General features: G+C 34.1%; 1 protein-coding gene across 1 annotated transcript in view; it reads right to left on the reverse strand.

Moving 5' to 3' along the window:
- Positions 1-4,104: 4,104 nt before the first annotated feature.
- Positions 4,105-21,979, reverse strand: part of LOC102802448 (low-density lipoprotein receptor-related protein 2-like) — a 196,092-nt gene continuing 178,217 nt past the window's right edge. Inside the window, exons 82-93 of the mRNA XM_085495716.1 lie at positions 21,726-21,851; positions 20,994-21,131; positions 20,525-20,669; positions 18,583-18,723; positions 17,094-17,314; positions 15,352-15,525; positions 14,679-14,801; positions 13,976-14,066; positions 12,730-12,797; positions 11,154-11,247; positions 8,493-8,598; positions 4,105-7,724 (exon numbers count right to left, since the gene is read on the reverse strand). Of these exons, the coding sequence (XP_085351842.1) occupies positions 7,392-7,724; positions 8,493-8,598; positions 11,154-11,247; positions 12,730-12,797; positions 13,976-14,066; positions 14,679-14,801; positions 15,352-15,525; positions 17,094-17,314; positions 18,583-18,723; positions 20,525-20,669; positions 20,994-21,131; positions 21,726-21,851 (1,760 nt within the window). The 3' untranslated portion in view covers positions 4,105-7,391. The remainder of the gene's footprint in view (positions 7,725-8,492; positions 8,599-11,153; positions 11,248-12,729; positions 12,798-13,975; positions 14,067-14,678; positions 14,802-15,351; positions 15,526-17,093; positions 17,315-18,582; positions 18,724-20,524; positions 20,670-20,993; positions 21,132-21,725; positions 21,852-21,979) is intronic.

The following is a 21,979-nucleotide window of genomic DNA, read 5'->3' on the forward strand; positions in this document are numbered from 1 at the left end:
ATATACCTCCAATTCTTAGCTCTGGTAGTAGGGCTACATGTTGGGCTACATTACAGCATTTATGCTCAAACGGCGCAATTCAGCTGCAAGGGCCGAACTTCGGAGATGTACTCTACGCACTGTTGAGCTACTCATGTGCTCGTTAATTATTAGTTTCGTATCCGCAAAATGCCATTACATAGAAATATCTGCATCCCTGATACAAAACGCAGTAATATATGGCTTATAATGAAGTTATTAGAAATATTCCTGAATGATGTCACAAATGAATGGGGATGCCTCGAGAAACCTTGTTAAATTCAAAATGTATGCATTCAAAAATAGGAAAGCTTCTTATAGTGATTTAACCGAGACTAAAATATGTATTAGTTTGTTTTTGTTTGTTTGCATTATTTGTAGATGGGGCTTTTAATAGACTTAAATACTAAAGCATAATTCACTGGCATGAATGATTAACAGGTTGTAAGAATAACATATGTATAACACCTGAGCATCTATTTTGAAAACACAAACAGAAAGGAATTATAGTTCAATCCGATTTATTTCATCAATGAAATGTTTCAGCTATAATATTTATTGGACTGGAAATCTTTTAACCTAATTGAAATCTACACAAAATGCATATGAATGCACAAAACCCAAAATAGATTCAGAGGTTTTGTATGTATAAATAAAAACATGCATAGACAACTTAGTGATATTTTAATCAGAATTGGTTAGTAGTGTGGTATATTATCATTCTGACCATTTAACACAATTCGAAAATGAGAATATATGATATGTATTCAAATCATAACGGTTTTCAAACCGTTTGACATTTATTGTCGTAAACACATCTCCAAATCTGTGTTAGTGATATTCACATCGTGATAAAATTCACAATATTGACGTTTATTTTGTTATGTTATCTACTGAGGATATCAAGGTAAACATAGACACTCTATGGTGAACACTAGTTTTTTTTATCTACTTTTGTTTACTAGCTACGACCAAATAATCACAGACATATACTACCGACACTACGTTGAACAGGACAGTCATTTCATGTTTGGAAAAAAAAATCCATCACCCGGTTTGCTCAGGATATCTTCCGCGCAAGTACTAACCACGCAACTCATTTCAGATTAATTCAACTGCGGGGTCGGTTTGGCAACGACTTAGGCCAAATATACAAGCAAATTCACCAACTTTTCAATTGCTTATTTTTTATCACAACTTTCCACGATGTTTTTTAACATTTTACGATCAGCTCGTGTAACATTCGCTAATATTGGCTGCCTTCCTCTGGCTGTTATTCATGTTTCGAATTTACAACAACGGGGTTCGATAAGCCAACAACTTAGGTTACTTATATAAACAAATACATCTACCAATTTTGCAATCGCTTTGCACAACTTTACAAAAAAGTTCACCGTGATTTAACAGCTGAAAGCCACCATGTGACGACTGCATCAACAATTTGTTCTTTGAAAATTGAGGGGATTTGAAAACATTCCCTGAACTTAAAAAAATACAATAATTTCCACGACTTTCTACCATAAATGATTAACATCACAGGAAGTTGCCTCATACCCTTTCCATTTGTTGATGTAACCAAAAGAAATTCCATCACCTTATCGAACCCCGTAGTTCTAAGAGCGGACCATAAAATGTTTTTAAAAAAAGTGTGTAAAGTTGTGAAAAGCGATTGAGAAATTGGGGAGTTGGTTTTATGTTTCACCTAAGTCGTCGTCATGCCGACCCAGCAGTTAAATTTTAAAAAGCTTAAATAAATGATTAGAAAATACTCCATATAAAAGCAAATTATCACAACAGCGAACAGAAAATGGTAGACAAACTTTTTAGAAAGTGGTGAAAACCTATTGAAAATTTGGTAGATTCATTTGGGAATGTGTCCAATGTCGATTTATTGCGGATAGACCAGTATTCGGGCCCATGGGCCTAGACGTCCACGTATTGTCTTCTGCAACCAACCACACGAATAAATCGACAGGCCTCTGACAATGTTGGTAAATTTATAGGGCCGAATGAATAAAACGTTCGTGCTGGACACGTTCCCTTGTACGTACCTTATTGACGTTATAGAAATACACAAACGAAAATGGCTACAACTTGAGACGACGCCTCCACCGGCGTGAATAGGTTAATGCACGCGATTTGTTTAATACACACACGAAAAAATAATCATTCAAAAATAGCGCCTCCTACAGGCGCAAAAGGTAAATGCACGCGTTTTTTTCTTCTTTTTACACATACACATTTTCATTCGACCATTTTTCAATGCACATACATTTAATGAACACATGCACATATCAGTCATTTTAAAACACTCCATTAAAACGCACAGTCACGCCGTTTTTAAAATGCACACATCATTTTAAACACACACGGCACGGCCTCCAATAGGTTCGTAATTTTGAATTATTAGTACGTTGTATTCTAGTATACACAAAATAATAAATTTACATTCCGCGCCTCGTAAACGTACAAAATGATGTCTTTAAATTAACACTGCTCGGGAAATACGTTTGTTAAACATAGTATGATTTTGAATTTACATATTACCGCCGATGTTTTTTGAGTTGTCTACTTCTACTGTTCCGTTTTAAATATTATCGAAATCATCCCGTTATAATGTAATTAGTCTCTCCGGGAAATTTCATATTCAGAAATTAATTAAAACGATAACTCCCATTGTGGGTATTATTTCAAAATTGAGACACTGTGTTCCTAAATCAATCGTAGTAATGATTTATAAACTCATTTATTTTACTAAATTTGTCATATTGCATAGAAGTTTGGGCCATACTTATGAAACAACCTTAAAGCACATTCTACAAAAACGAGTTCTGAGGCTAATTTATTGGTCAAACTTTTTTTATGATCATTCCAAACCACTCTTTAAAAACATATATACATGATCTATGTAAATTACAAACAGGAATGTTAATTTTTGATCTGAAAATAATAATCATGCGAGATGTGTGCTAGATTATTTTGACCAAATTCAGCACTCGCACAGTACAAGATCTGTAGAAAACGCAAATTTCTTTGTAGAAAGGAAACGTTTAACTCAAAGTCAACACAGCCTAATTTAAGGTAATACCTTATTCTGGAACTCATTGCCAGTGTCATTAAAAAATATTACCTCTCGATACACATTTAAACAAGGTCTTAAAAAGTATCTCTGTAATAAATAACCCAGTATTGACTCATGTAACGGTTGTCACTCTCAGTTTTAAGTATTCTGATAATTTGACTAGTTTATAATTAGGGTAGGGACATGTTTTACTAGTTCTTTTTGAGCTATTTATCATGTTCCACATCATAATGACAAAGAATTATGTATTTAGCAAGTACCCTATTGTATTTACTTTTTGCTGAAACAAAATATACAATACAATACATTCGACAGAGTGGGGGGGGGGGAATATACGAGATTCCAATGTTTCATAATAAATGTTTTCGATTAATAATTGCCCTTTAACATAATATTCATGATATGTTTACGTCATAACAGTATTAGCATATTGTGTACGCACTTCCCATGCATCGGGTCCTTTTTCTGTATTCCACAACGCATTTGTCATCACAGTGATGTCAATTGCAGATTATATATTGCGCAATGTTCAATATATCAATGAGGTTTGTCAATAAAACCTAACTGATGGTGCTTAACGTTGTGTTCATATTCAAAGCCCACACATAAGTGACGCTACCAGATGTATATACACAAGCTAACAAGCCACACCAACCCAGCGACTGCTCAGATAGCAACAGATTTGTACACACTCCCACCAAGTCATACGCTGAAATATGTAATTACAATTCTGGCACCCCCATGAACATGAACATCAGTACATACCTCGTACTGCAAGCAATGCTATTTACATTTGTTTATCAATTTTCAGCAGTATCGTGTAAGCTACCATGAGCTATTTGTAAAATATAATTATATTTTCACAGTTCTACAAAATGGCAGTCGGCCATTTTGGGATTATATTACAGATCACCAATCTCATTTGAACAGACTGATCAAAGGTTTTCCCTTATAGGGGATTCAGTATGTGGAGGTCATGCGGTAGAAAACAAACCAAAGATGAATTTGGGATACATTTTGTGTAAAAAGCTTTATTTTCATTATAAACGGGACATATATTTTGTACCTTGAGCTGACGAGGTTAAAAAAATAGTGTTATATAAATTAGTAAATGTACGTTTAAAATAATTTTAAATACTTGTTTATTTAAGTCACACATGAGCAGATGAATTGCATAGATATATATTGATACAGACATTAAAAGGTAATTTGGAATTTAAAAAAAACAAGCCATGCATGGCACAGTCCCCGTTAGTTATCAAATTTAAGATATATAGTTTTGTTTATAGTAATATAGCTGGAATATAACCATGTCAGGAATATGATTTTTTAACATTAAAATGATTGACAATTGTATCTGATCGTCAAAAAAGTACTTGTCCATATTGAGAGATATTGCTCTGGAACAGCATTCAAAATCAGCCATTTTGAATACATGTATATATATAACATGACGTATAACGAATATATAAAATTTGAATATAATCAGTCAAAGCATGCAAGAGATATGGCTCTAGAAGCCCAATCATTAAAACAAAATGGCCGCCAGACAGCCATTTTGAATCCGATCTGAAAAATAAATGATGTGCATCAGGAACCTGTAATGTCTAACCTATGTACCAAGTTTGAACGAAATGCATCCATAAATGCTTGATATTTGATGATTTTTTAGCACAAAAATGGCCACCATTTGGCCATTTTGAATAGGATCGTCAAACCAATATATCTGTTCATCTATGACATGATGTATATTGAAAATTTAAAATTTGAACATAATCAGTGAAAGCAAGTCAGAGATATGGCACGAGAACCACATTCATTAAATTCTTATCTGAAAAACAAAATTATTTGCATTAAGGTCCCATAATGTCTAATGTATATACCACGTTTGAACAAAATCCATCTGTAAACAGCAGAGAAATGCTTGAGTTTGACGATTTTTTAGCACAAAAATGGCCGCCATTCGGCTATGTTGTATCAGATGGTGAAACAAATTGACGAGCATATGTATACTATCATGTATGATGTATGTATGAAGTTTGATTGTGATTGGTCCAGGCATTTCTAAGATACGCACTCAAAGACGCACGGACGGACGGACGGACGGACACACGGAGGACAAAACATAAGTCCTCGTTTTCGGACTACGTCCGAACGGGGACTAAAAAGATTATTACTCTAAAAAATGGACAGAAAATAATCCAACTTTTTTGCAAGTATGCACACCAATCTTGCTACAATCTAACTGTTTATGGAGGCACACAATACTTGGCTTATTGCATTAAAAACAAGCAATGCCAGTTAGCAAATTTAAGATGTATAGTTTTGTTTTTATAGTAATATAGTTGGAACATACACATGTCAAAGATATGGATCCAGAAGCTGATGCTTGATTATGATAATTTTTTAACATTAAAAGGATTGACATTAAGTCATCTTGTTAGGTATTGCTCTAGAACAGCATTAATTAAAACAAAATGGACACCGGCCGGCCAATAAGCAAATGTAACAAACGCTATAACTATCATAACTTAATTGCCATATTTGATTGGCAAGTGTGGGTATTCCTCATAATCACCAAAATACTAGGCATGTCGCATAGATCCTAGACTATACAATGAGATATTACTAGCATTGCTTCTAGGCATTATTATAGTAGTATATAGCGAGTGGAATGTTGGATAGATCCTAGAAAGTTCGGAGGTACAGTTACCAAGAATCCGTAATAGAGTCTGTTTTACAAAATATTATCAGAGATCATTTATCCTTGACAAAAACAGATTATAAAGTTTACAATGAAAAAAAAGAAAATTGATATATTTGGCTACAATTAAGCATTTGATTACAAAAGAGCCTATATACAATAGAGGTTCAACCTGCTAGAATACCGGTAGCTAAAAAAAAAAAACTGGTTAGAGTAAACATGAGGTATAAATGTGGAAAACAATTGTATTTTTCCGCCAAATTTCATAAAGAAGATCATCAATAAAACTTTATTGCAATACATCAATACAGTTGTTTTGCTATTAAATACAAAGTTAGTGAAGAATAATAATTTTACTGACACAATGGATCAAAAACTGTTACTACGTGTATCGACTTTCGCAATTCCATGATTTGTGGGTATTCGGCGAAGACTAACTTGCTGTCGTGGAAAAACAAAATCTAATGTTCACTGATACAGAATTTTGACCCTACCTGGTTCAATATTTTTGTTCAAAACAAAGATTAATAATTCATAATCCAATAAAAAAAAAATGGATAATTACAGCATTTGGTCCATCTGCATTCTTGAGATCATGAAATCTATGAATAGTGATTGACTGTACAAATATTCAATGAATTGAGTTATAAATTAAAGCGAGGGAGTCGTCACCTGCAGTTGCCTCAGATGGCCACAGTGTGTCATTGTTTACAAACAAGCGTCTACCCATGAGTCTTTGCGTTTTCAGCGTGTGTTGTTATCGTCGCTTGGGACTCAATTCCCGCGCATACGCAGGTGACGACCCTCCTGCTTTGAAATGGTAGTTGATTCTAATAATCGACAGAACAGGTCGGCTGTAGACGCATCTCTAAACACCATCGTCATAATCAATTGAAGAGATCAAATACAGATCTATTAGATACCTTTAAATTATACAACTATCAAACCGGTTAATGGAATAAGACTGAATGGAATCTACATGATTTGGTTTCTTATAAGTTCAAATAATAAATAAAATGCCATGGATTAACATTTTGAGTGTCATATGCTCAAAAGTATGTTCACATTTTTTGTAATTTTCACTAAATTCAATCTAAATTTTGGGCCGAACAGATGACTTTTGAAATTGCTTTAAGTTTTTGATCAACAATTTGATAATTTAAATCAAGATTTTCTGAGGAAAAGAGCAGACTACAATTGGAACCTTTTTTTCGCCAAGACAGTTTTATTTTGTGATCAAGTGATTTTGCAGTTGACTTTGGTAATCAAAGCGTTAATTGCATTAGTTTTGATTATTAAAAAGAAAAATATTATCACATGCTTTGGCGGTATTGGCAGCATTCATTTTTATCGCAATGCAAATGTGATAATAAAAAAACATTTATTGCAGAGAAAAGATGAGCATACAAGGTTCTTAGGGCTTGAACACCCAACTGTTTTAGAGAATGGTAAAATAATTAGATAACAATAAGATTAAAAAAAATGGTGACAAAATTTAAAACCTTGTTGCGGAACAGATTAAAATATTGCATTATAAATCTACCACAAAATCCTATTTACACATATGAATACACTAATGTTCGAAAATTAATGTTCGGATCTTGTCACCAACTCTGCTGTGTCTTCTTCGTCGTCTTCAGTCGGATTATACGCTGGCGACATGCCAGGCGGTAGCGGCTCTTTTACCTCGGGACTCGTCACCTGAGGTGGGGGTATTATTTCTGATCCGGGAACTGGAATGTTGAGCACCACATCTGTGGCTGCAGCACCGCCAATTTCAGATGAAATTGCAAATTTTTCAGGATCTGGTGGATCCGTGGAAGATTCACTAAGTGGCGGTAGTTGTATGTTGTATATTGGGTTGCTGAATGATGTGGATGACGTTGAATCGATCTTGAACTCTCCTTGCAACACAGGTTCCTGGAGAACACAAGGACAGAAATAAACATTCATTTACATTGATTAATCGCAAGTCGTTCAACAGCTTGGTCAGAATAAATAAATGTATTAATCACTGAAAATAATAAAACTCTGTAAAAAAACTATATCAGCACATGGTCAAAAATGCTTCTGAACTAGTTTTAACATTCAAATTGTCCTTTATATGCAGTAAAATACACGGCCAGCATTGACATGGTCAATAATATTGACATTGTATGCAAATACTTTCTTTCGTTTACATAGGATGCAAAAGCACTATACACAGCACACAATGGAAATAATATCCTGCCAATACACTTCAACATTAACACAATGCAAAATGTTATTGCTATTTTAGGTTGTTAATTAATTGCTAATTAAATTATAAATACAAGCAATTAAATGATGTAAAGGTCATTACATGAATACCGTAAAGTAAGTACTTGATCAGGCTGTATCAGCTAGGTGATTGTTGATATGATCACAATCATACTTATTCTGCATGCATTGTGTATACATGTACAAGAACAGGATGAAACATGATGCAAAGCGGCAACCGTGGCGCTTTAATTTTTGACAAATCTCAAAAAATCTAACAATAATCATCTGAAAAGTACAGAATATTTTTACATATTGTAAAATATTTACTAAATTTTATCATCATTTTAGACCATATGACTCGTTTCAGATATTGTCAATTTATATCAACATTAATGGGGTGAAAAAATACACAATGTACACTGAAAAGACAATGAGCAATAAGCATACCCCATTAGATGTAACGTCTGTATCATCGCTTAGATATGATGGTGTACCAAGATCTACATTCATACCATTACGGAAGGATACGCTTTGCTCACTTGTGTGCTTTGCCCTGTGAATAACAAAATTGTATATACATATTATTATCATCAGTCATCCAATTCACACCATCTATTTATTGTATCCTTCCACACTGTAGTGTACACAAGAGCTCTGAAATTATGACTCAGGAAGCAATTAATTATACAACCTAGGACTGAATAGCATGTCCATTGCATGTATGCTGTGAGTCTGCAGACCTTGTACAAATTATACAACCTAGGACAGAATAGCATGTCCATTGCATTACGCTGCAAGTCAGCAAACACTTGTACAAATTATACAATCTAGAACAGAATAGCATGTTCATTGCATGTATGCTGTAAGTCTGCAGACTTTGTACAAATTATACAATCTAGAACAGAATAGCATGTCCATTGCATGTATGCTGTAAGTCTGCAGACTTTGTACAAATTATAAAACCGAGGACTGAATAGCATGTCCATTGCATGTGCATGTATGCTGCAAGTCTGCAGACCTTGTACAAATTATACAATCTAGGACAGAATAGCATGTCCATTGCATGTATGCTGTAAGTCTGCAGACCTTGTACAAATTATACAACCTAGGACAGAATAGCATGTCCATTGCATGTATGCTGTGAGTCTGCAGACCTTGTACAAATTATACAATCTAGAACAGAATAGCATGTCCATTGCATGTATGCTGTGAGTCTGTAGACCTTGTACAAATTATACAACCTAGGACAGAATAGCATGTCCATTGCATGTATGCTGTAAGTCTGCAGACCTTGTACAAATTACACAATCTAGGACAGAATAGCATGTCCATTGCATGTATGCTGTAAGTCTGCAGACCTTGTACAAATTTTACAATCTAGAACAGAATAGCATGTCCATTGCATTACGCTGTAAGTCTGCAGACCTTGTACAAATTATACAATCTAGGACAGAATAGCATGTCCATTGCATGTATGCTGTAAGTCTGCAGACCTTGTACAAATTATACAACCTAGAACAGAATAGCATGTCCATTGCATGTATGCTGTGAGTCTGCAGACCTTGTACAAACTATACAACCTAGACAGAATAGCATGTCCATTGCATTACGCTGTGAGTCTGCAGACCTTGTACAAATTATACAATCTAGGACAGAATAGCATGTCCATTGCATGTATGCTGTAAGTCTGCAGACCTTGTACAAATTATACAACCTAGAACAGAATAGCATGTCCATTGCATGTATGCTGTGAGTCTGCAGACCTTGTACAAACTATACAACCTAGACAGAATAGCATGTCCATTGCATTACGCTGTGAGTCTGCACCCCTTGTACTAATTATACAACCTATGACAGAATAGCATGTCCATTGCATGTATGCTGTGAGTCTGCAGACCTTGTACAAATTATACAATCTAGAACAGAATAGCATGTCCATTGCATGTATGCTGTAAGTCTGCAGACCTTGTACAAATTATACAACCTATGACAGAATAGCATTTCCATTGCATGTATGCTGTAAGTCTGCAGACCTTGTACAAATTATACAATCTAGAACAGAATAGCATGTCCATTGCATGTATGCTGTGAGTCTGCAGACTTTGTACAAATTATACAACCTAGGACAGAATAGCATGTCCATTGCATTACGCTGTGAGTCTGCAGACCTTGTACAAATTATACAACCTAGGACAGAATAGCATGTCCATTGCATGTATGCTGTGAGTCTGCAGACCTTGTACAAATTATACGACCTAGGACAGAATAGCATGTCCATTGCATGTATGCTGTAAGTCTGCAGACCTTGTACAAATTATACAACCTAGAACAGAATAGCATGTCCATTGCATGTATGCTGTGAGTCTGCAGACCTTGTACAAATTATACAATCTACGACAGAATAGCATGTCCATTGCATGTATGCTGTAAGTCTGCAGACCTTGTACAAATTATACAACCTAGAACAGAATAGCATGTCCATTGCATTACGCTGTGAGTCTGCAGACCTTGTACTAATTATACAACCTAGGACAGAATAGCATGTCCATTGCATGTATGCTGTGAATCTGCAGACCTTGTACAAATTATACAACCTAGGACAGAATAGCATGTTCATTGCATGTATGCTGCAAGTCTGCAGACCTTGTACAAATTATACAATCTAGGACTTAATAGCATGTCCATTGCATGTATGCTGCGAGTCTGCAGACCTTGTACAAATTATACAACCTAGGACAGAATAGCATGTTCATTGCATGTATGCTGTAAGTCTGCAGACCTTGTACAAATTATACAACCTAGGACAGAATAGCATGTCCATTGCATTACGCTGTGAGTCTGCAGACCTTGTACAAATTATACAACCTAGGACAGAATAGCATGTCCATTGCATTACGCTGTGAGTCTGCACCCCTTGTACTAATTATTCAACCTATGACAGAATAGCATGTCCATTGCATGTATGCTGTGAGTCTGCAGACCTTGTACAAATTATACAACCTAGGACAGAATAGCATGTTCATTGCATGTATGCTGTGAATCTGCAGACCTTGTACAAATTATACAACCTAGGACAGAATAGCATGTTCATTGCATTAAAGTACTTACTTTCGTTTGTTTCGAATGAAGATGTAAATTAACACGACAACAACAAAGCCAAGTACCAGGACAACAATAAACACTGCCAGAAGTACATGAGTATCTATGAGAAAACATAGTTAAATAGTTGATGCCCTGTAATCTCAAATAACCAACTTTCTTTTGACAAGAATATGTGCAGCACATTAAATTAGGTGGGACATCAATATTTCTGGAAATGAACCCTAATTTTGCAGCCAACTGAAACAATTTTAATTTTCAGTTTTTACTCAAAAATTAGATCATTTTTGTCCCAATCTGAAGAGAAGTGCAGATTATAAAAAGAACTATTTTGTGATAAGAAGGAGGAACTGGTGGTGACTGGGGATTATGCAAATGAACCAAATAAATTATTATGCAAATCAATAAATTATTATTATTCATACATTTGGTTTCATTATAATGTGATGATGAGTAATTATTATGCAAATTAGATAATTATTATAAATGTATATAAACCCAAAACTAATTAGATCATCACAATGTCTTATATATCTACCAAAATTCATTGAAATAAGATGATAAGTATATGAGATATTGATTTTAGTAAAATTGATTAATTATGCAAATTGGGTAATTAGATGTGAATATTATTAACCCAAAATCAATCAGGTCTGTGCATTGTTCTATGACATCTATGTACCAAGTTTCATTGAAATGTGATGATTTGTACTTGAGATACAAGTGGAAAAGCCGAAAATTGACTAATTGCAAATTAGGTAATTAATACGAATGGATTTTTTACCCCAAACTAATCAAATCCGTGCACACTGGAGTCAAAAACAGCTACTGTAAAATACTTTATTTTCGCTGGAATTAATTTTCGCTGAAAAGGTTTTTTGGGCGTTTTGTATGGAATTTATTTTCACTGATTTTTGATGAGTGTAATGTGAAATATAGGAAAAAAAGTATATTCGCTGGATTTTATTTTCACGGAATCATCCCTTCAGCGAAAATAGCGAAAATAAATTCCAAGCGAAAATAAAGTATTCTACAGTATTTTAATTTTTAAAGATACCATAGTTGCTCTATTCAACATCTCCAATAAAAAATCACATTTCATGGACTATCATTAAAATATTATTTACTTTGAACGCAGTAAATATGCAAATGTTGTACTTTAAATACGATATTCAAATATGATAATCATCATTTAAATCATTAAGCATGCAGGTTCTAATTGGGGAACGAAATAGTATACAAAGTGGGGATATTAGGGTATATATATTTTCACCAAAAATTTCTCTTGGTTTGAGGCGTGACTAGAGTAAATAAAATGTGCATGTGAATTTACAAACGATGTAGGGTTGCAATGCAACAACTCATGTTGTATGTAAATTATGAGAAAATAATAATATTCCAATACTAAAATTCAGATAATAGACATAACCAATAGCTATCTACAAGTCACCTAACACCCATTTGTCATTTTCATTCAAACATTGACAAAGAAAAAAACCTCCTTATAGTAAAATTTATTTAAAACAAAAAAATTGTAATCTTGATGAGCGTATTTCTTCCTGTAAGTCTGATAGAATTGACTTACCCCTATCGCCAGCACCTTGCTTTCTGGCTAGTATCGAACAAAACTCTCCTTGCCAGTCACCTTGGCAACTAAAAACAAACATAAGGCAAAAACTGTAAGAACTATTAATGCATCACAAGAGGGCAGTGGACAAAATTATTTTAATCTGTATGTGTATTTGAGTTGAAGAAATTCAGGTTTACGCATAAGCCATATTGGTAACACATTCTGGTACCGTAAGGCCAGACTTTTATTATCCCTTGTATCGCAAACCCTCCGAATGAACAGGAGCCGAAAATGAAATAAAAATAAATTTTTATTTCAGCTTAATTTCTCGCGCCCGCTGACTTGTAAGCGCAAAAAATTGCTAAAAAAATATTATTTTTATCTTAATTTTTTTACTGCCCGCCGCATAACAAATCCAAGTTGCATTTTCGTGGGAGTATCATGATCAAAGTACCGAAGTCTCGCGCAGATGAGAAACAAGGTTATACATGGAATAAAATTATATTTAATTTCTTCTCTCCAATCAATTATATCACTTACAATTCTTTGAGAATCACACAAATCTAACAGGGAAAAAAAGAATTAATTTTATTTTTTTTCCCGCCCTCCTCAAAAAAATTGCCTTATAAAAAACCTGAGAAACAAGGAAAAAAAAAAAGTCTGGCCTAACTGTTACTGACAATATATTTCAACATTTGTTTAACAGTTAATGTTTGTTAAACATTTGGGGAGAAAAATTTTCAGTGATCAAGATTTTCTCGACTATAAAAATCAAGGGCAATATTACGAGTTGTTTTAGATAAATTAAACAATTTAGCGAAAATTAAAAATGTACCAACCATAAATTTGACATCAAAGACAGACGAGATGACACACGAATATCTGAATATATGCTAACTGATTTCATCTTGAGAAAAATAAACCCTAAATTTCTGATTCAAGCAAAATTTCAACCTTTTGTCATCTTTGACATTTCCCTCAGGGCCTTCGGTAACAGAGACTTTCGTTAAATTTCAATCATCAAATCACAGAGATCCTCGCAACAAAATGATTTACAGAAAATTGTCCATTTCGAAAATACTGTTACGGTACATCTCCCACAATAAATTGCAATAAAAATAGACATTGCAGCATAAATAATTTTTTCCCCCTAAAACATGAATTTCATGTATCCCACACAACAAATACATATTTGTGAATAAATTGTTCACAACAAAACTGGACTGTGGTATTTTTGCTTTGTTTTGATTATTACACTTACACACACACTATAGTATCATTGACTAAATTATGACATAGTCCACCATTTTGACACTGACATCGATAAGGGTCCTCCCTAGCTGCTTCTTTGGCTGAAAATTTAAATAAAACAAAAATAGATTTACTTTATTCAAGTGACTATCAAGTGTACATAGATTTGATTATTGTAATAACAATTTACACCTGCAGTTAAAAGCTGGATTTCAGAAAAAAAATTCCATAAAGTCATAAAAAATGTGATTTATATAGTTTTAGTATTCAAATATTTTAAAATTTTGCAGATATTCTAGATTCAAATCAAAGATGATGACGCTTAAAGAGGTTCAAGCCAAATTAAATCATCCCATTAGAATACCAAAAATGAAATACACAAATGGGGTAACCAGAAGATTTTTGAGATACAAGAATCTAAAATCATGGAAAATTGTCATTTTTACACTCTGGTTTCTAGAGTGACAATATTTATTCGTATCTCAAAATTTTTTTATGGTGATCTCGACAAAATTGTTAACGACATTGGCGACAACAATGACATACATGTTACAGGCTACATAGCATAAGCTAACCAGGATGCATCAGAAGGTCTTTAAAACTTAAAAAAAAATATGCTCACAGCTGACATCACTGAACATAGAGTTCAGGATTGGCACAATACTGGACCTAAGAATTGCAAACTCAATAAATTCCTCTGAAACTATACTTACGTCCTTGGCATACTGTGTAGCTATTTATCATGAAATTATCTCCGTTTGGACAAGCACATCGATAACTGTTAGGAACTAGTAAACATAGATGGCTACATTGACCTGCTTTACAACGTGATGTTTCTATATAGAAAAGATACATGTATGATTATTAAAATTGTTTATTTTATATACAGACAAGAATATTAATCAACAATGCAAGTGCATTGAATATTGTCAGCATAAATTCAATATTAACTACAGAATCATTCATTTTTAATAGTCTAAAACTTTGTTTCCTGACATGTACGATTCTTGATTTTTCTACAATGTTGATGGTTACTGTATTTTAACGCTTAATTACTCGAATAAACAGGATCTTATTTACTTATTTACCGTACAAGTCATCCCAACCCAACTGAATGCAAAAAACTATTTTGTTATCGCATAAACTCACTTTGTTTATGAAAAACATTTCATAACTAATATTACAGGATGGATCTTTGTGCCCTTGTACCCCCCTAACAATGGGTAAAATATATCCTATACTTGGGCACAACAACCATATTCGATCAGTTAAAAATGCCCAAAATACAAGCCCCAATCATGTGGAAAAGGCAAAAGCAATTGTTGTGCAAGTTCATGCAAAGAAAGGAAAACAATAATATGCTGTCATGATTAAACATGAACTTACCGTGTGGATACCTGACAAAATGATGAATTTTTAACGAGACGGGTAGAGTTAAGTCGCCAGCAACCACTGTAGGAATACCTCTTCCAAGTTTGTCACTCTTCATAACAGAAGTGTCATTGGTCCAGTACAGAAAGCCTTCAAACACGTCAAGGTAGTAAGGGTTGCCCAACAGTGCTGGAACAAATCATGTACACATTAGCCATAATTGTAATTATTTACGTTACATGTATTATAACATTACATGACACTATATGAAGTTTTTCTGGTGGCTTTTACAAAGAAGTTAATGAAAGAAATAACCTGGAGTAATAGCACATGTAATAGGATATTAAACTGAGGAAATGCTACAATTGGTACAATATTATATATGAACTGCTAAAAGTATGCTAAGTTCTATCTATTAAAGCCAAAATTCAACATGCAGAAATGTGTCAGGTATGATTTTGAGTATCTGGAACAACATCTGTAGGAAGATTTTGCCAAAGCTACAATAATAATAGATAATTGCATTACAGTGCCCTCATGAATCAGTTAGTTGCATTCCTCAGTAATAGTTCTATGTTGAACAGAATAGCTTCAAAACATGGTTCACTTATATTGGAGCTATAAACGTAAATGTCTCAAACAATTATGCTATGAAGAAATTAAGAACTGCTTGACAAACAAGATTTGAATGCTTGTCATTATTTCTACTGCATTTTAAACAGCACCCTCTATCATGTTTAGTGCTAGAACTGACTGCTCAGACTGACTGGAGACTAAAGTTTTTTTTAATACATAAGGTGAACTTTAAATTGCTGAAAGTTTATCTACATTTATGGATGAGCAAAGGTAAAAAAAATGTAGCATTATATTATACATCTATAAGAGAGGCAAGAATATTATATCGATTAATTTTGCTTGTTTATAATAGCATATTATTATATTAAAAGGAAATAAACCCTTAAAACAGAAAACTGAAGATATTATCATGGAATGAACTAGTATCCAATATCAAATTGGTAGCATAACTATATCTATAACAATAGTTTGCTAAGAATAATATTTATGCATATTAATGAGGTTACATATATTTTATGCATATTAATGAGGTTTAATGGAAATGTAATCAAATTGTGAAACAAAGTAAAGTTCCACAGTAACTCACCAAATGATACTCATATCAAGCTTGACTGAAATCATCTAATAGCTGCATGTACATGTGACAATATGCAAATTTATTTTAAACAAGCAGCCTGTCGGCTGAGATAGCTCCACTGTTAGCAGGGCACATTACAATTAAAAAATAACAATATGTATAGTATCAAAGCAATCGGACTTGCTGTTTTCAACAAGAATTCAGAAATATCACTTTTTACCAAAAAAGACAAAAATAATCATTAAAATTAGAGAATTGAAGATATCATCATCAAATGAACAAATCTGAGAGAGGTCTACCCAAGGTACATATACACTAAGTATCAAAGCATTCAGACTTGTTTCCAAGAAGAAGTCGAAAAAGTAAAAAGTTGACACAGACGACGAAGGACAATCACTCATATGATCAGCTCCATTCGACAAAGTCGACAGCGGAGCTAAAAATCATGACCAACATGTTGAACACATTTAACTGGGTATAACACAAAACAATGTTTCATAGCAACCCACTATGTGTATGATGAGTTGCCAGAAATTGTACAATTACACACCCACCCAGAAACACCACTCATCCTACAAGCAGCTGAGCGAAAGTCAAAACTTACGTCCTGATTTCAAAACTTTACGGTTACTGCCATCGTAGTTCATTGTCTCAATCAAGTTTTCTTTTTTATCACACCAGTAAATTCGATCTCCATTCGCAAAATCAATAGTGATTCCCGTTGGTTCAACAATTTGATCTGACACAAGGACTGTACGATTCTGGCCATTCATCCAAGCAGCTTCAATTCTAGGAGATAATCCACTGTCCACCCAATACATCCAGCTGTGGTGAGAACAAAAATATCAAAATTACTAAATGATTTTTTCAAGCCATTACCACATTGTAGATTTCACTTATAGTTAGGTACATGACTCAACATTGGAACTGCTTGGATAATTTGCTGGCTCAGAAAGAGTCAATGGCTAGTCTGCTAAATATTGTACTTGCTTATGCATCTCTAAACATAGTTAAACTATACATGGTCTGTAAATTTAAGGGTAGGCAGATCATAGCATAGGGTGGGGATGGAAATATTATTACATATGTGGGGCAGCATAAGATTGAGAGATGGACTACAAAGGGTCTAGCATGAAATTGAACGCATGCATGGCTTTCCACTTGCAAAAGCAAAGGCCCCAATCAATTCACTATTAAGTTTCCCCATTACACACTATATCCCTTTTAAAAAAAGAAAACTTTCAAAAATCACCAAAAATACAATTTTTGAAAGATCAATTGTGAAATCGATACCGGCTAACTATATTACAGATTAACCACATATACAAGTTTGATAATGATCGGTTGAATATTATTGAGTTATCATGTCCCCAAGAAAGTTTACGACAACGCTGGACATTTTACCACTGATAAAACTTTCCCTTCACTTCATTACGGGCAATCCAATTAAAGCACAAATCATGTACACCAATTAATTGTCAACTAGATCATTTTAATATTACCTATTTAACCAATAGCACACCTCGTTCTTTACCAAGTAATGATATGATAATGAGAATTTGTAATTGACATATACTTATTAATAAATATTATGGATATTGTTATTGACTTTCTACTAGGAATATATGGGTCACAAAATTACCTTTTTTACCGTTTCACCACCAGACTTTCTTGTGTCAAATTTGTTTGCACCTGTTACTCATATTCTTCATTATTTCTAGAAATGAACCCTAATTTTGGAACCGACAGACGAAGAAATAGTCAATTTTCAGTTTTTATTCAAAAGATTTGGCTATTTTTGTCCCAATCTTCTTAAGGACTAAAAACAGGACTAAATTGTAAATTTGTGATGAAAAGAGGGAACTGGTGGTGAAAAGGTTAACCCTGGGAAAGTCAACATTTGCACCTTTTGCAATACAAAATACAAAATACAGAAAACCTTTTACCATAATAATAATGCTGGCACAGGAAAAAAAGATGGAGACTATTAATGGGTGAAAGCAATTTTAAACTTATTCAAGTACACTTATGTTAAAATAATGCCACATCTAAACCTCACACAGCAATCAGACACTCTCTAAAATGAAACGTACCCTCTTCTTGGATTCACCACGATGGCGCCAGGTCGGCCGAGTCCTGTACTGATCAGAGTTTTCTGATATCGCCCATCCAACATAGATACCGAAATTTTAGGCAATGTAGTGTCATCACCAATGTCTGTCCAGTATAATAAACTGAAAGGGAAGAAGGAAATAACAGCTACTGATTGGTTAATAAGACGCACACTCCATGCTTTATGTTTAGTTTATTGGCCTGTGAAGCGCATACAAATTTAAAACAACCAATAAACGTCAGTCCATGGGAGGCATAGTCAACACATTCAGCACGAAAACTTGTATACTAATTTGGGTAATCTTATCACATACAAAAAAATGTATTACTTTTCCCATTTTTTTTTTTAAATGTTGATCAAGAACAATTTTTCCATTAGGTCAGCAAGGTAAACGTGTCACAAAAATCTGAGCACAGGGCTATAACAAAAGAATGAAGAAATACTGTGGAATACTTTATTTTCGCTGGAATTAATTTTCGCTGAAAAAGACTTTTGGGGCGTTTTGCTTGGAATTTATTTTCACTGATTTTTGGTGAGTTTAATGTGAAATGTAGAACAAGCAGCCTCTCGACTGAGATAACTCCGCTGTTAGCAATGCACATTTCAATTAAAGAACAGAAGATATCATTAGAAAATGAACAATATGCATACTATCAATGCAATGGGACTTGCCGTTTTCAACAAGAATTCAAAAATATAATTTTTAACCATAAATGATTGTGGTTTTTAGCAAGAAGAAAATATCACTTTTTACCAAAAATGACAAAAATATTCATCAAAATTAGAGAATTGAAGATATCATCATGAAATGAACAAATTTGAGAGTGTTCCATATGTAGTATCTATATATGTAATATCTGAAAGCAATTGGACTTGTCGTTTTTAACAAGAAGTCGAAAATATCACTTTTTACCAAAAATGACAAAAATATTTACCAAAATTAGAGAATTAAAGATATCATTACAAAATGAACAAATCTGAGAGAGGTCCACATGTAGTACCTATATATGTAATATCAAAGCAATTGGACTTGTGGTTTTTAACAAGAAGTTGAAAATATCACTTTTTACCAAAAATGACAAAAATATTCACCAAAATTTGAAAATTGAAGATATCATCATGAAATGAACAAATCTGAGAGAGATACACATGTAGTACCTATATATGTAATATCAAAGCAATTGGACTTGCGGTTTTTAACAAGAAGTCGAAAATATCACTTTTACCAAAAATGACAAAAATATTCACCAAAATTAGAGAATTGAAGATATAATCATGAAATGAACAAATCTGAGAGAGGTCTACCCAAGGTACATATACACCAAGTATCAAAGCATTCAGGCTTGTAGTTTTCAAGAAGAAGTCGAAAAAGTAAAACATTGACACGGATGCCGGACACTGCCGGACAATCACTCATATGATAAGCTCCGCTTGACAAAGTCGACAGCGGAGCTAAAAAAAAGTATATTCGCTGGATTTTATTTTCACGAAATCATCCCTTCAGCAAAAATAGCGAAAATTAATTCCAAGCGAAAATAAAGTATTCTACAGTAGTTTATTATTTTAAATTAACCTTTTCACTACCGGACTTCCTCGCCCAAACTTTTCTGCATTTTTTTCTTATAATAGTCAATATTCCTGGAAATGAACCCTAATTTTGGAGCCAACAGACCAAATTTTTTTGTCCCAAACTTCTTAAAAAAGTGCAGACTAGTTTGCGAATTTGTGTTGAAAAGAGGGAGCTGGTGGTGAAAAGGTTAATCGCATCACATCACATCAAATCAAATCATATGTAAAGCAAAAAAATAGCAGGATGTCGGCCATATTCATAAATATGATATAGAATATAGCTGGTACATGATTTCATAGAAAGTGAGCATGTTTATAAATCATTGTATATTAATTATACATTCAAACCGTACCCTTCTACCCAATCAACTGCAATTCCTTCCGGTCTGATTATGCCAGTGATACCCAGGTCTTGTGAGAATCCCACCTGTTCTGTCAAGTATGGTAGATAAGAACGCTTTACTGTCTGCAGTGAGGTATCTGTCCAGTAAACAATTGCTGAGAAGAAATTGGATGTTATTAGGATGAGGTCATGAGATTCAGATAACAAATAATTATATGTGCATACCGGTAATTAATTAGATATATGCATAATTAATGAGGTCACAACGAGTTTCAGCTCACAGTATTTATGCATCACAGCAAGTAAGATTTTAAGCATTTTAAATTGAGTATTGCAATAAGCTGAATGTTTAATGGAGCTTTACAGTTGTATGTTTTTATCATGGACTTTTCTTTTTTCTATTGTGCGCCAATGACAAAGATGCATTAAAATTACACAATGCTTTAACCTCACGCTTTCTAATTTGCATAAAAACTTACATTGGTTCCCATCAATTACATAGTAGTCCATTGCCCATGACCTTTTCTCTCCGGTGACAACATCCCCAAATCTATTCTGTTTTGGATTGTATCTTCTTATCTCTGGACCATCAGTATACATTAGGATCTCATCATCACCTGTGAAGAAACCAGGAAAACACATTCAATGAATGGGGTTACAGAGAGGTGTTCAGGTCACAGAGAGGTGTTTGGGTCACAGAGAGGTGTTCAGGTCACAGAGAGGTGTTCGAGTTACAGAAAGGAGTTTGGATTACAGAGAGGAGTTCAGGCTACAGAGAGATGTTTGGGTCACAGAGAGGTGTTTGGGTCACAGACAGCTGTTCGGGTCACAGACAGATGTTCGGGTCACAGACAGATGTTCGGGTCACAGACAGATGTTCGGGTCACAGAGAGGAGTTTGGATTACAGAGAGGTGTTCGGGTCACAGAGAGATGTTCGGGGTCACATAGAGGTGTTTGGGTCACAGAGGTGTTCTGGTTACTGAGAGGAGTTCAGGTTACAGGAGAGTAATTACAATTTACAGAGATGTTCAGGATACAGACATGTTTAGAGGCCTTTTACACTTATAGACATATAGTAAATATATTTGGTTTAGACAACTTTATGATATTCAGAATTCATATTATCATATGAAAAATATTGAATGTGGTTGGTAATTTTGCTTTCCTGACAACATTCTCAAATTCAGCTGTGAAGTTTAAGAACACTTACCTGAAGCCCTACAGTGTGATCCGTTCCGGTATTCATCTAAATAGCCACTTGAACACCCACAATGATATCCACCCTTGTTATTCAAACATACCTGCATACAAGTCGGCTCCAAACATTCATTTACATCTAGAATAAACCAGTTAATGAAATTACTAAATATGGCTTTTCCAATCGATGACCTTTGACCTCAATTGGCCTTCACCTTTCCACATTCGAAATATTAATTGTCTCGAACAATGTGAACTGTGTACACT

Source organism: Saccoglossus kowalevskii, chromosome 22, assembly GCF_978046115.1.
Source record: "Saccoglossus kowalevskii chromosome 22, keSacKowa6.1, whole genome shotgun sequence".
Taxonomy (NCBI): Eukaryota; Metazoa; Hemichordata; class Enteropneusta; family Harrimaniidae; genus Saccoglossus; species Saccoglossus kowalevskii.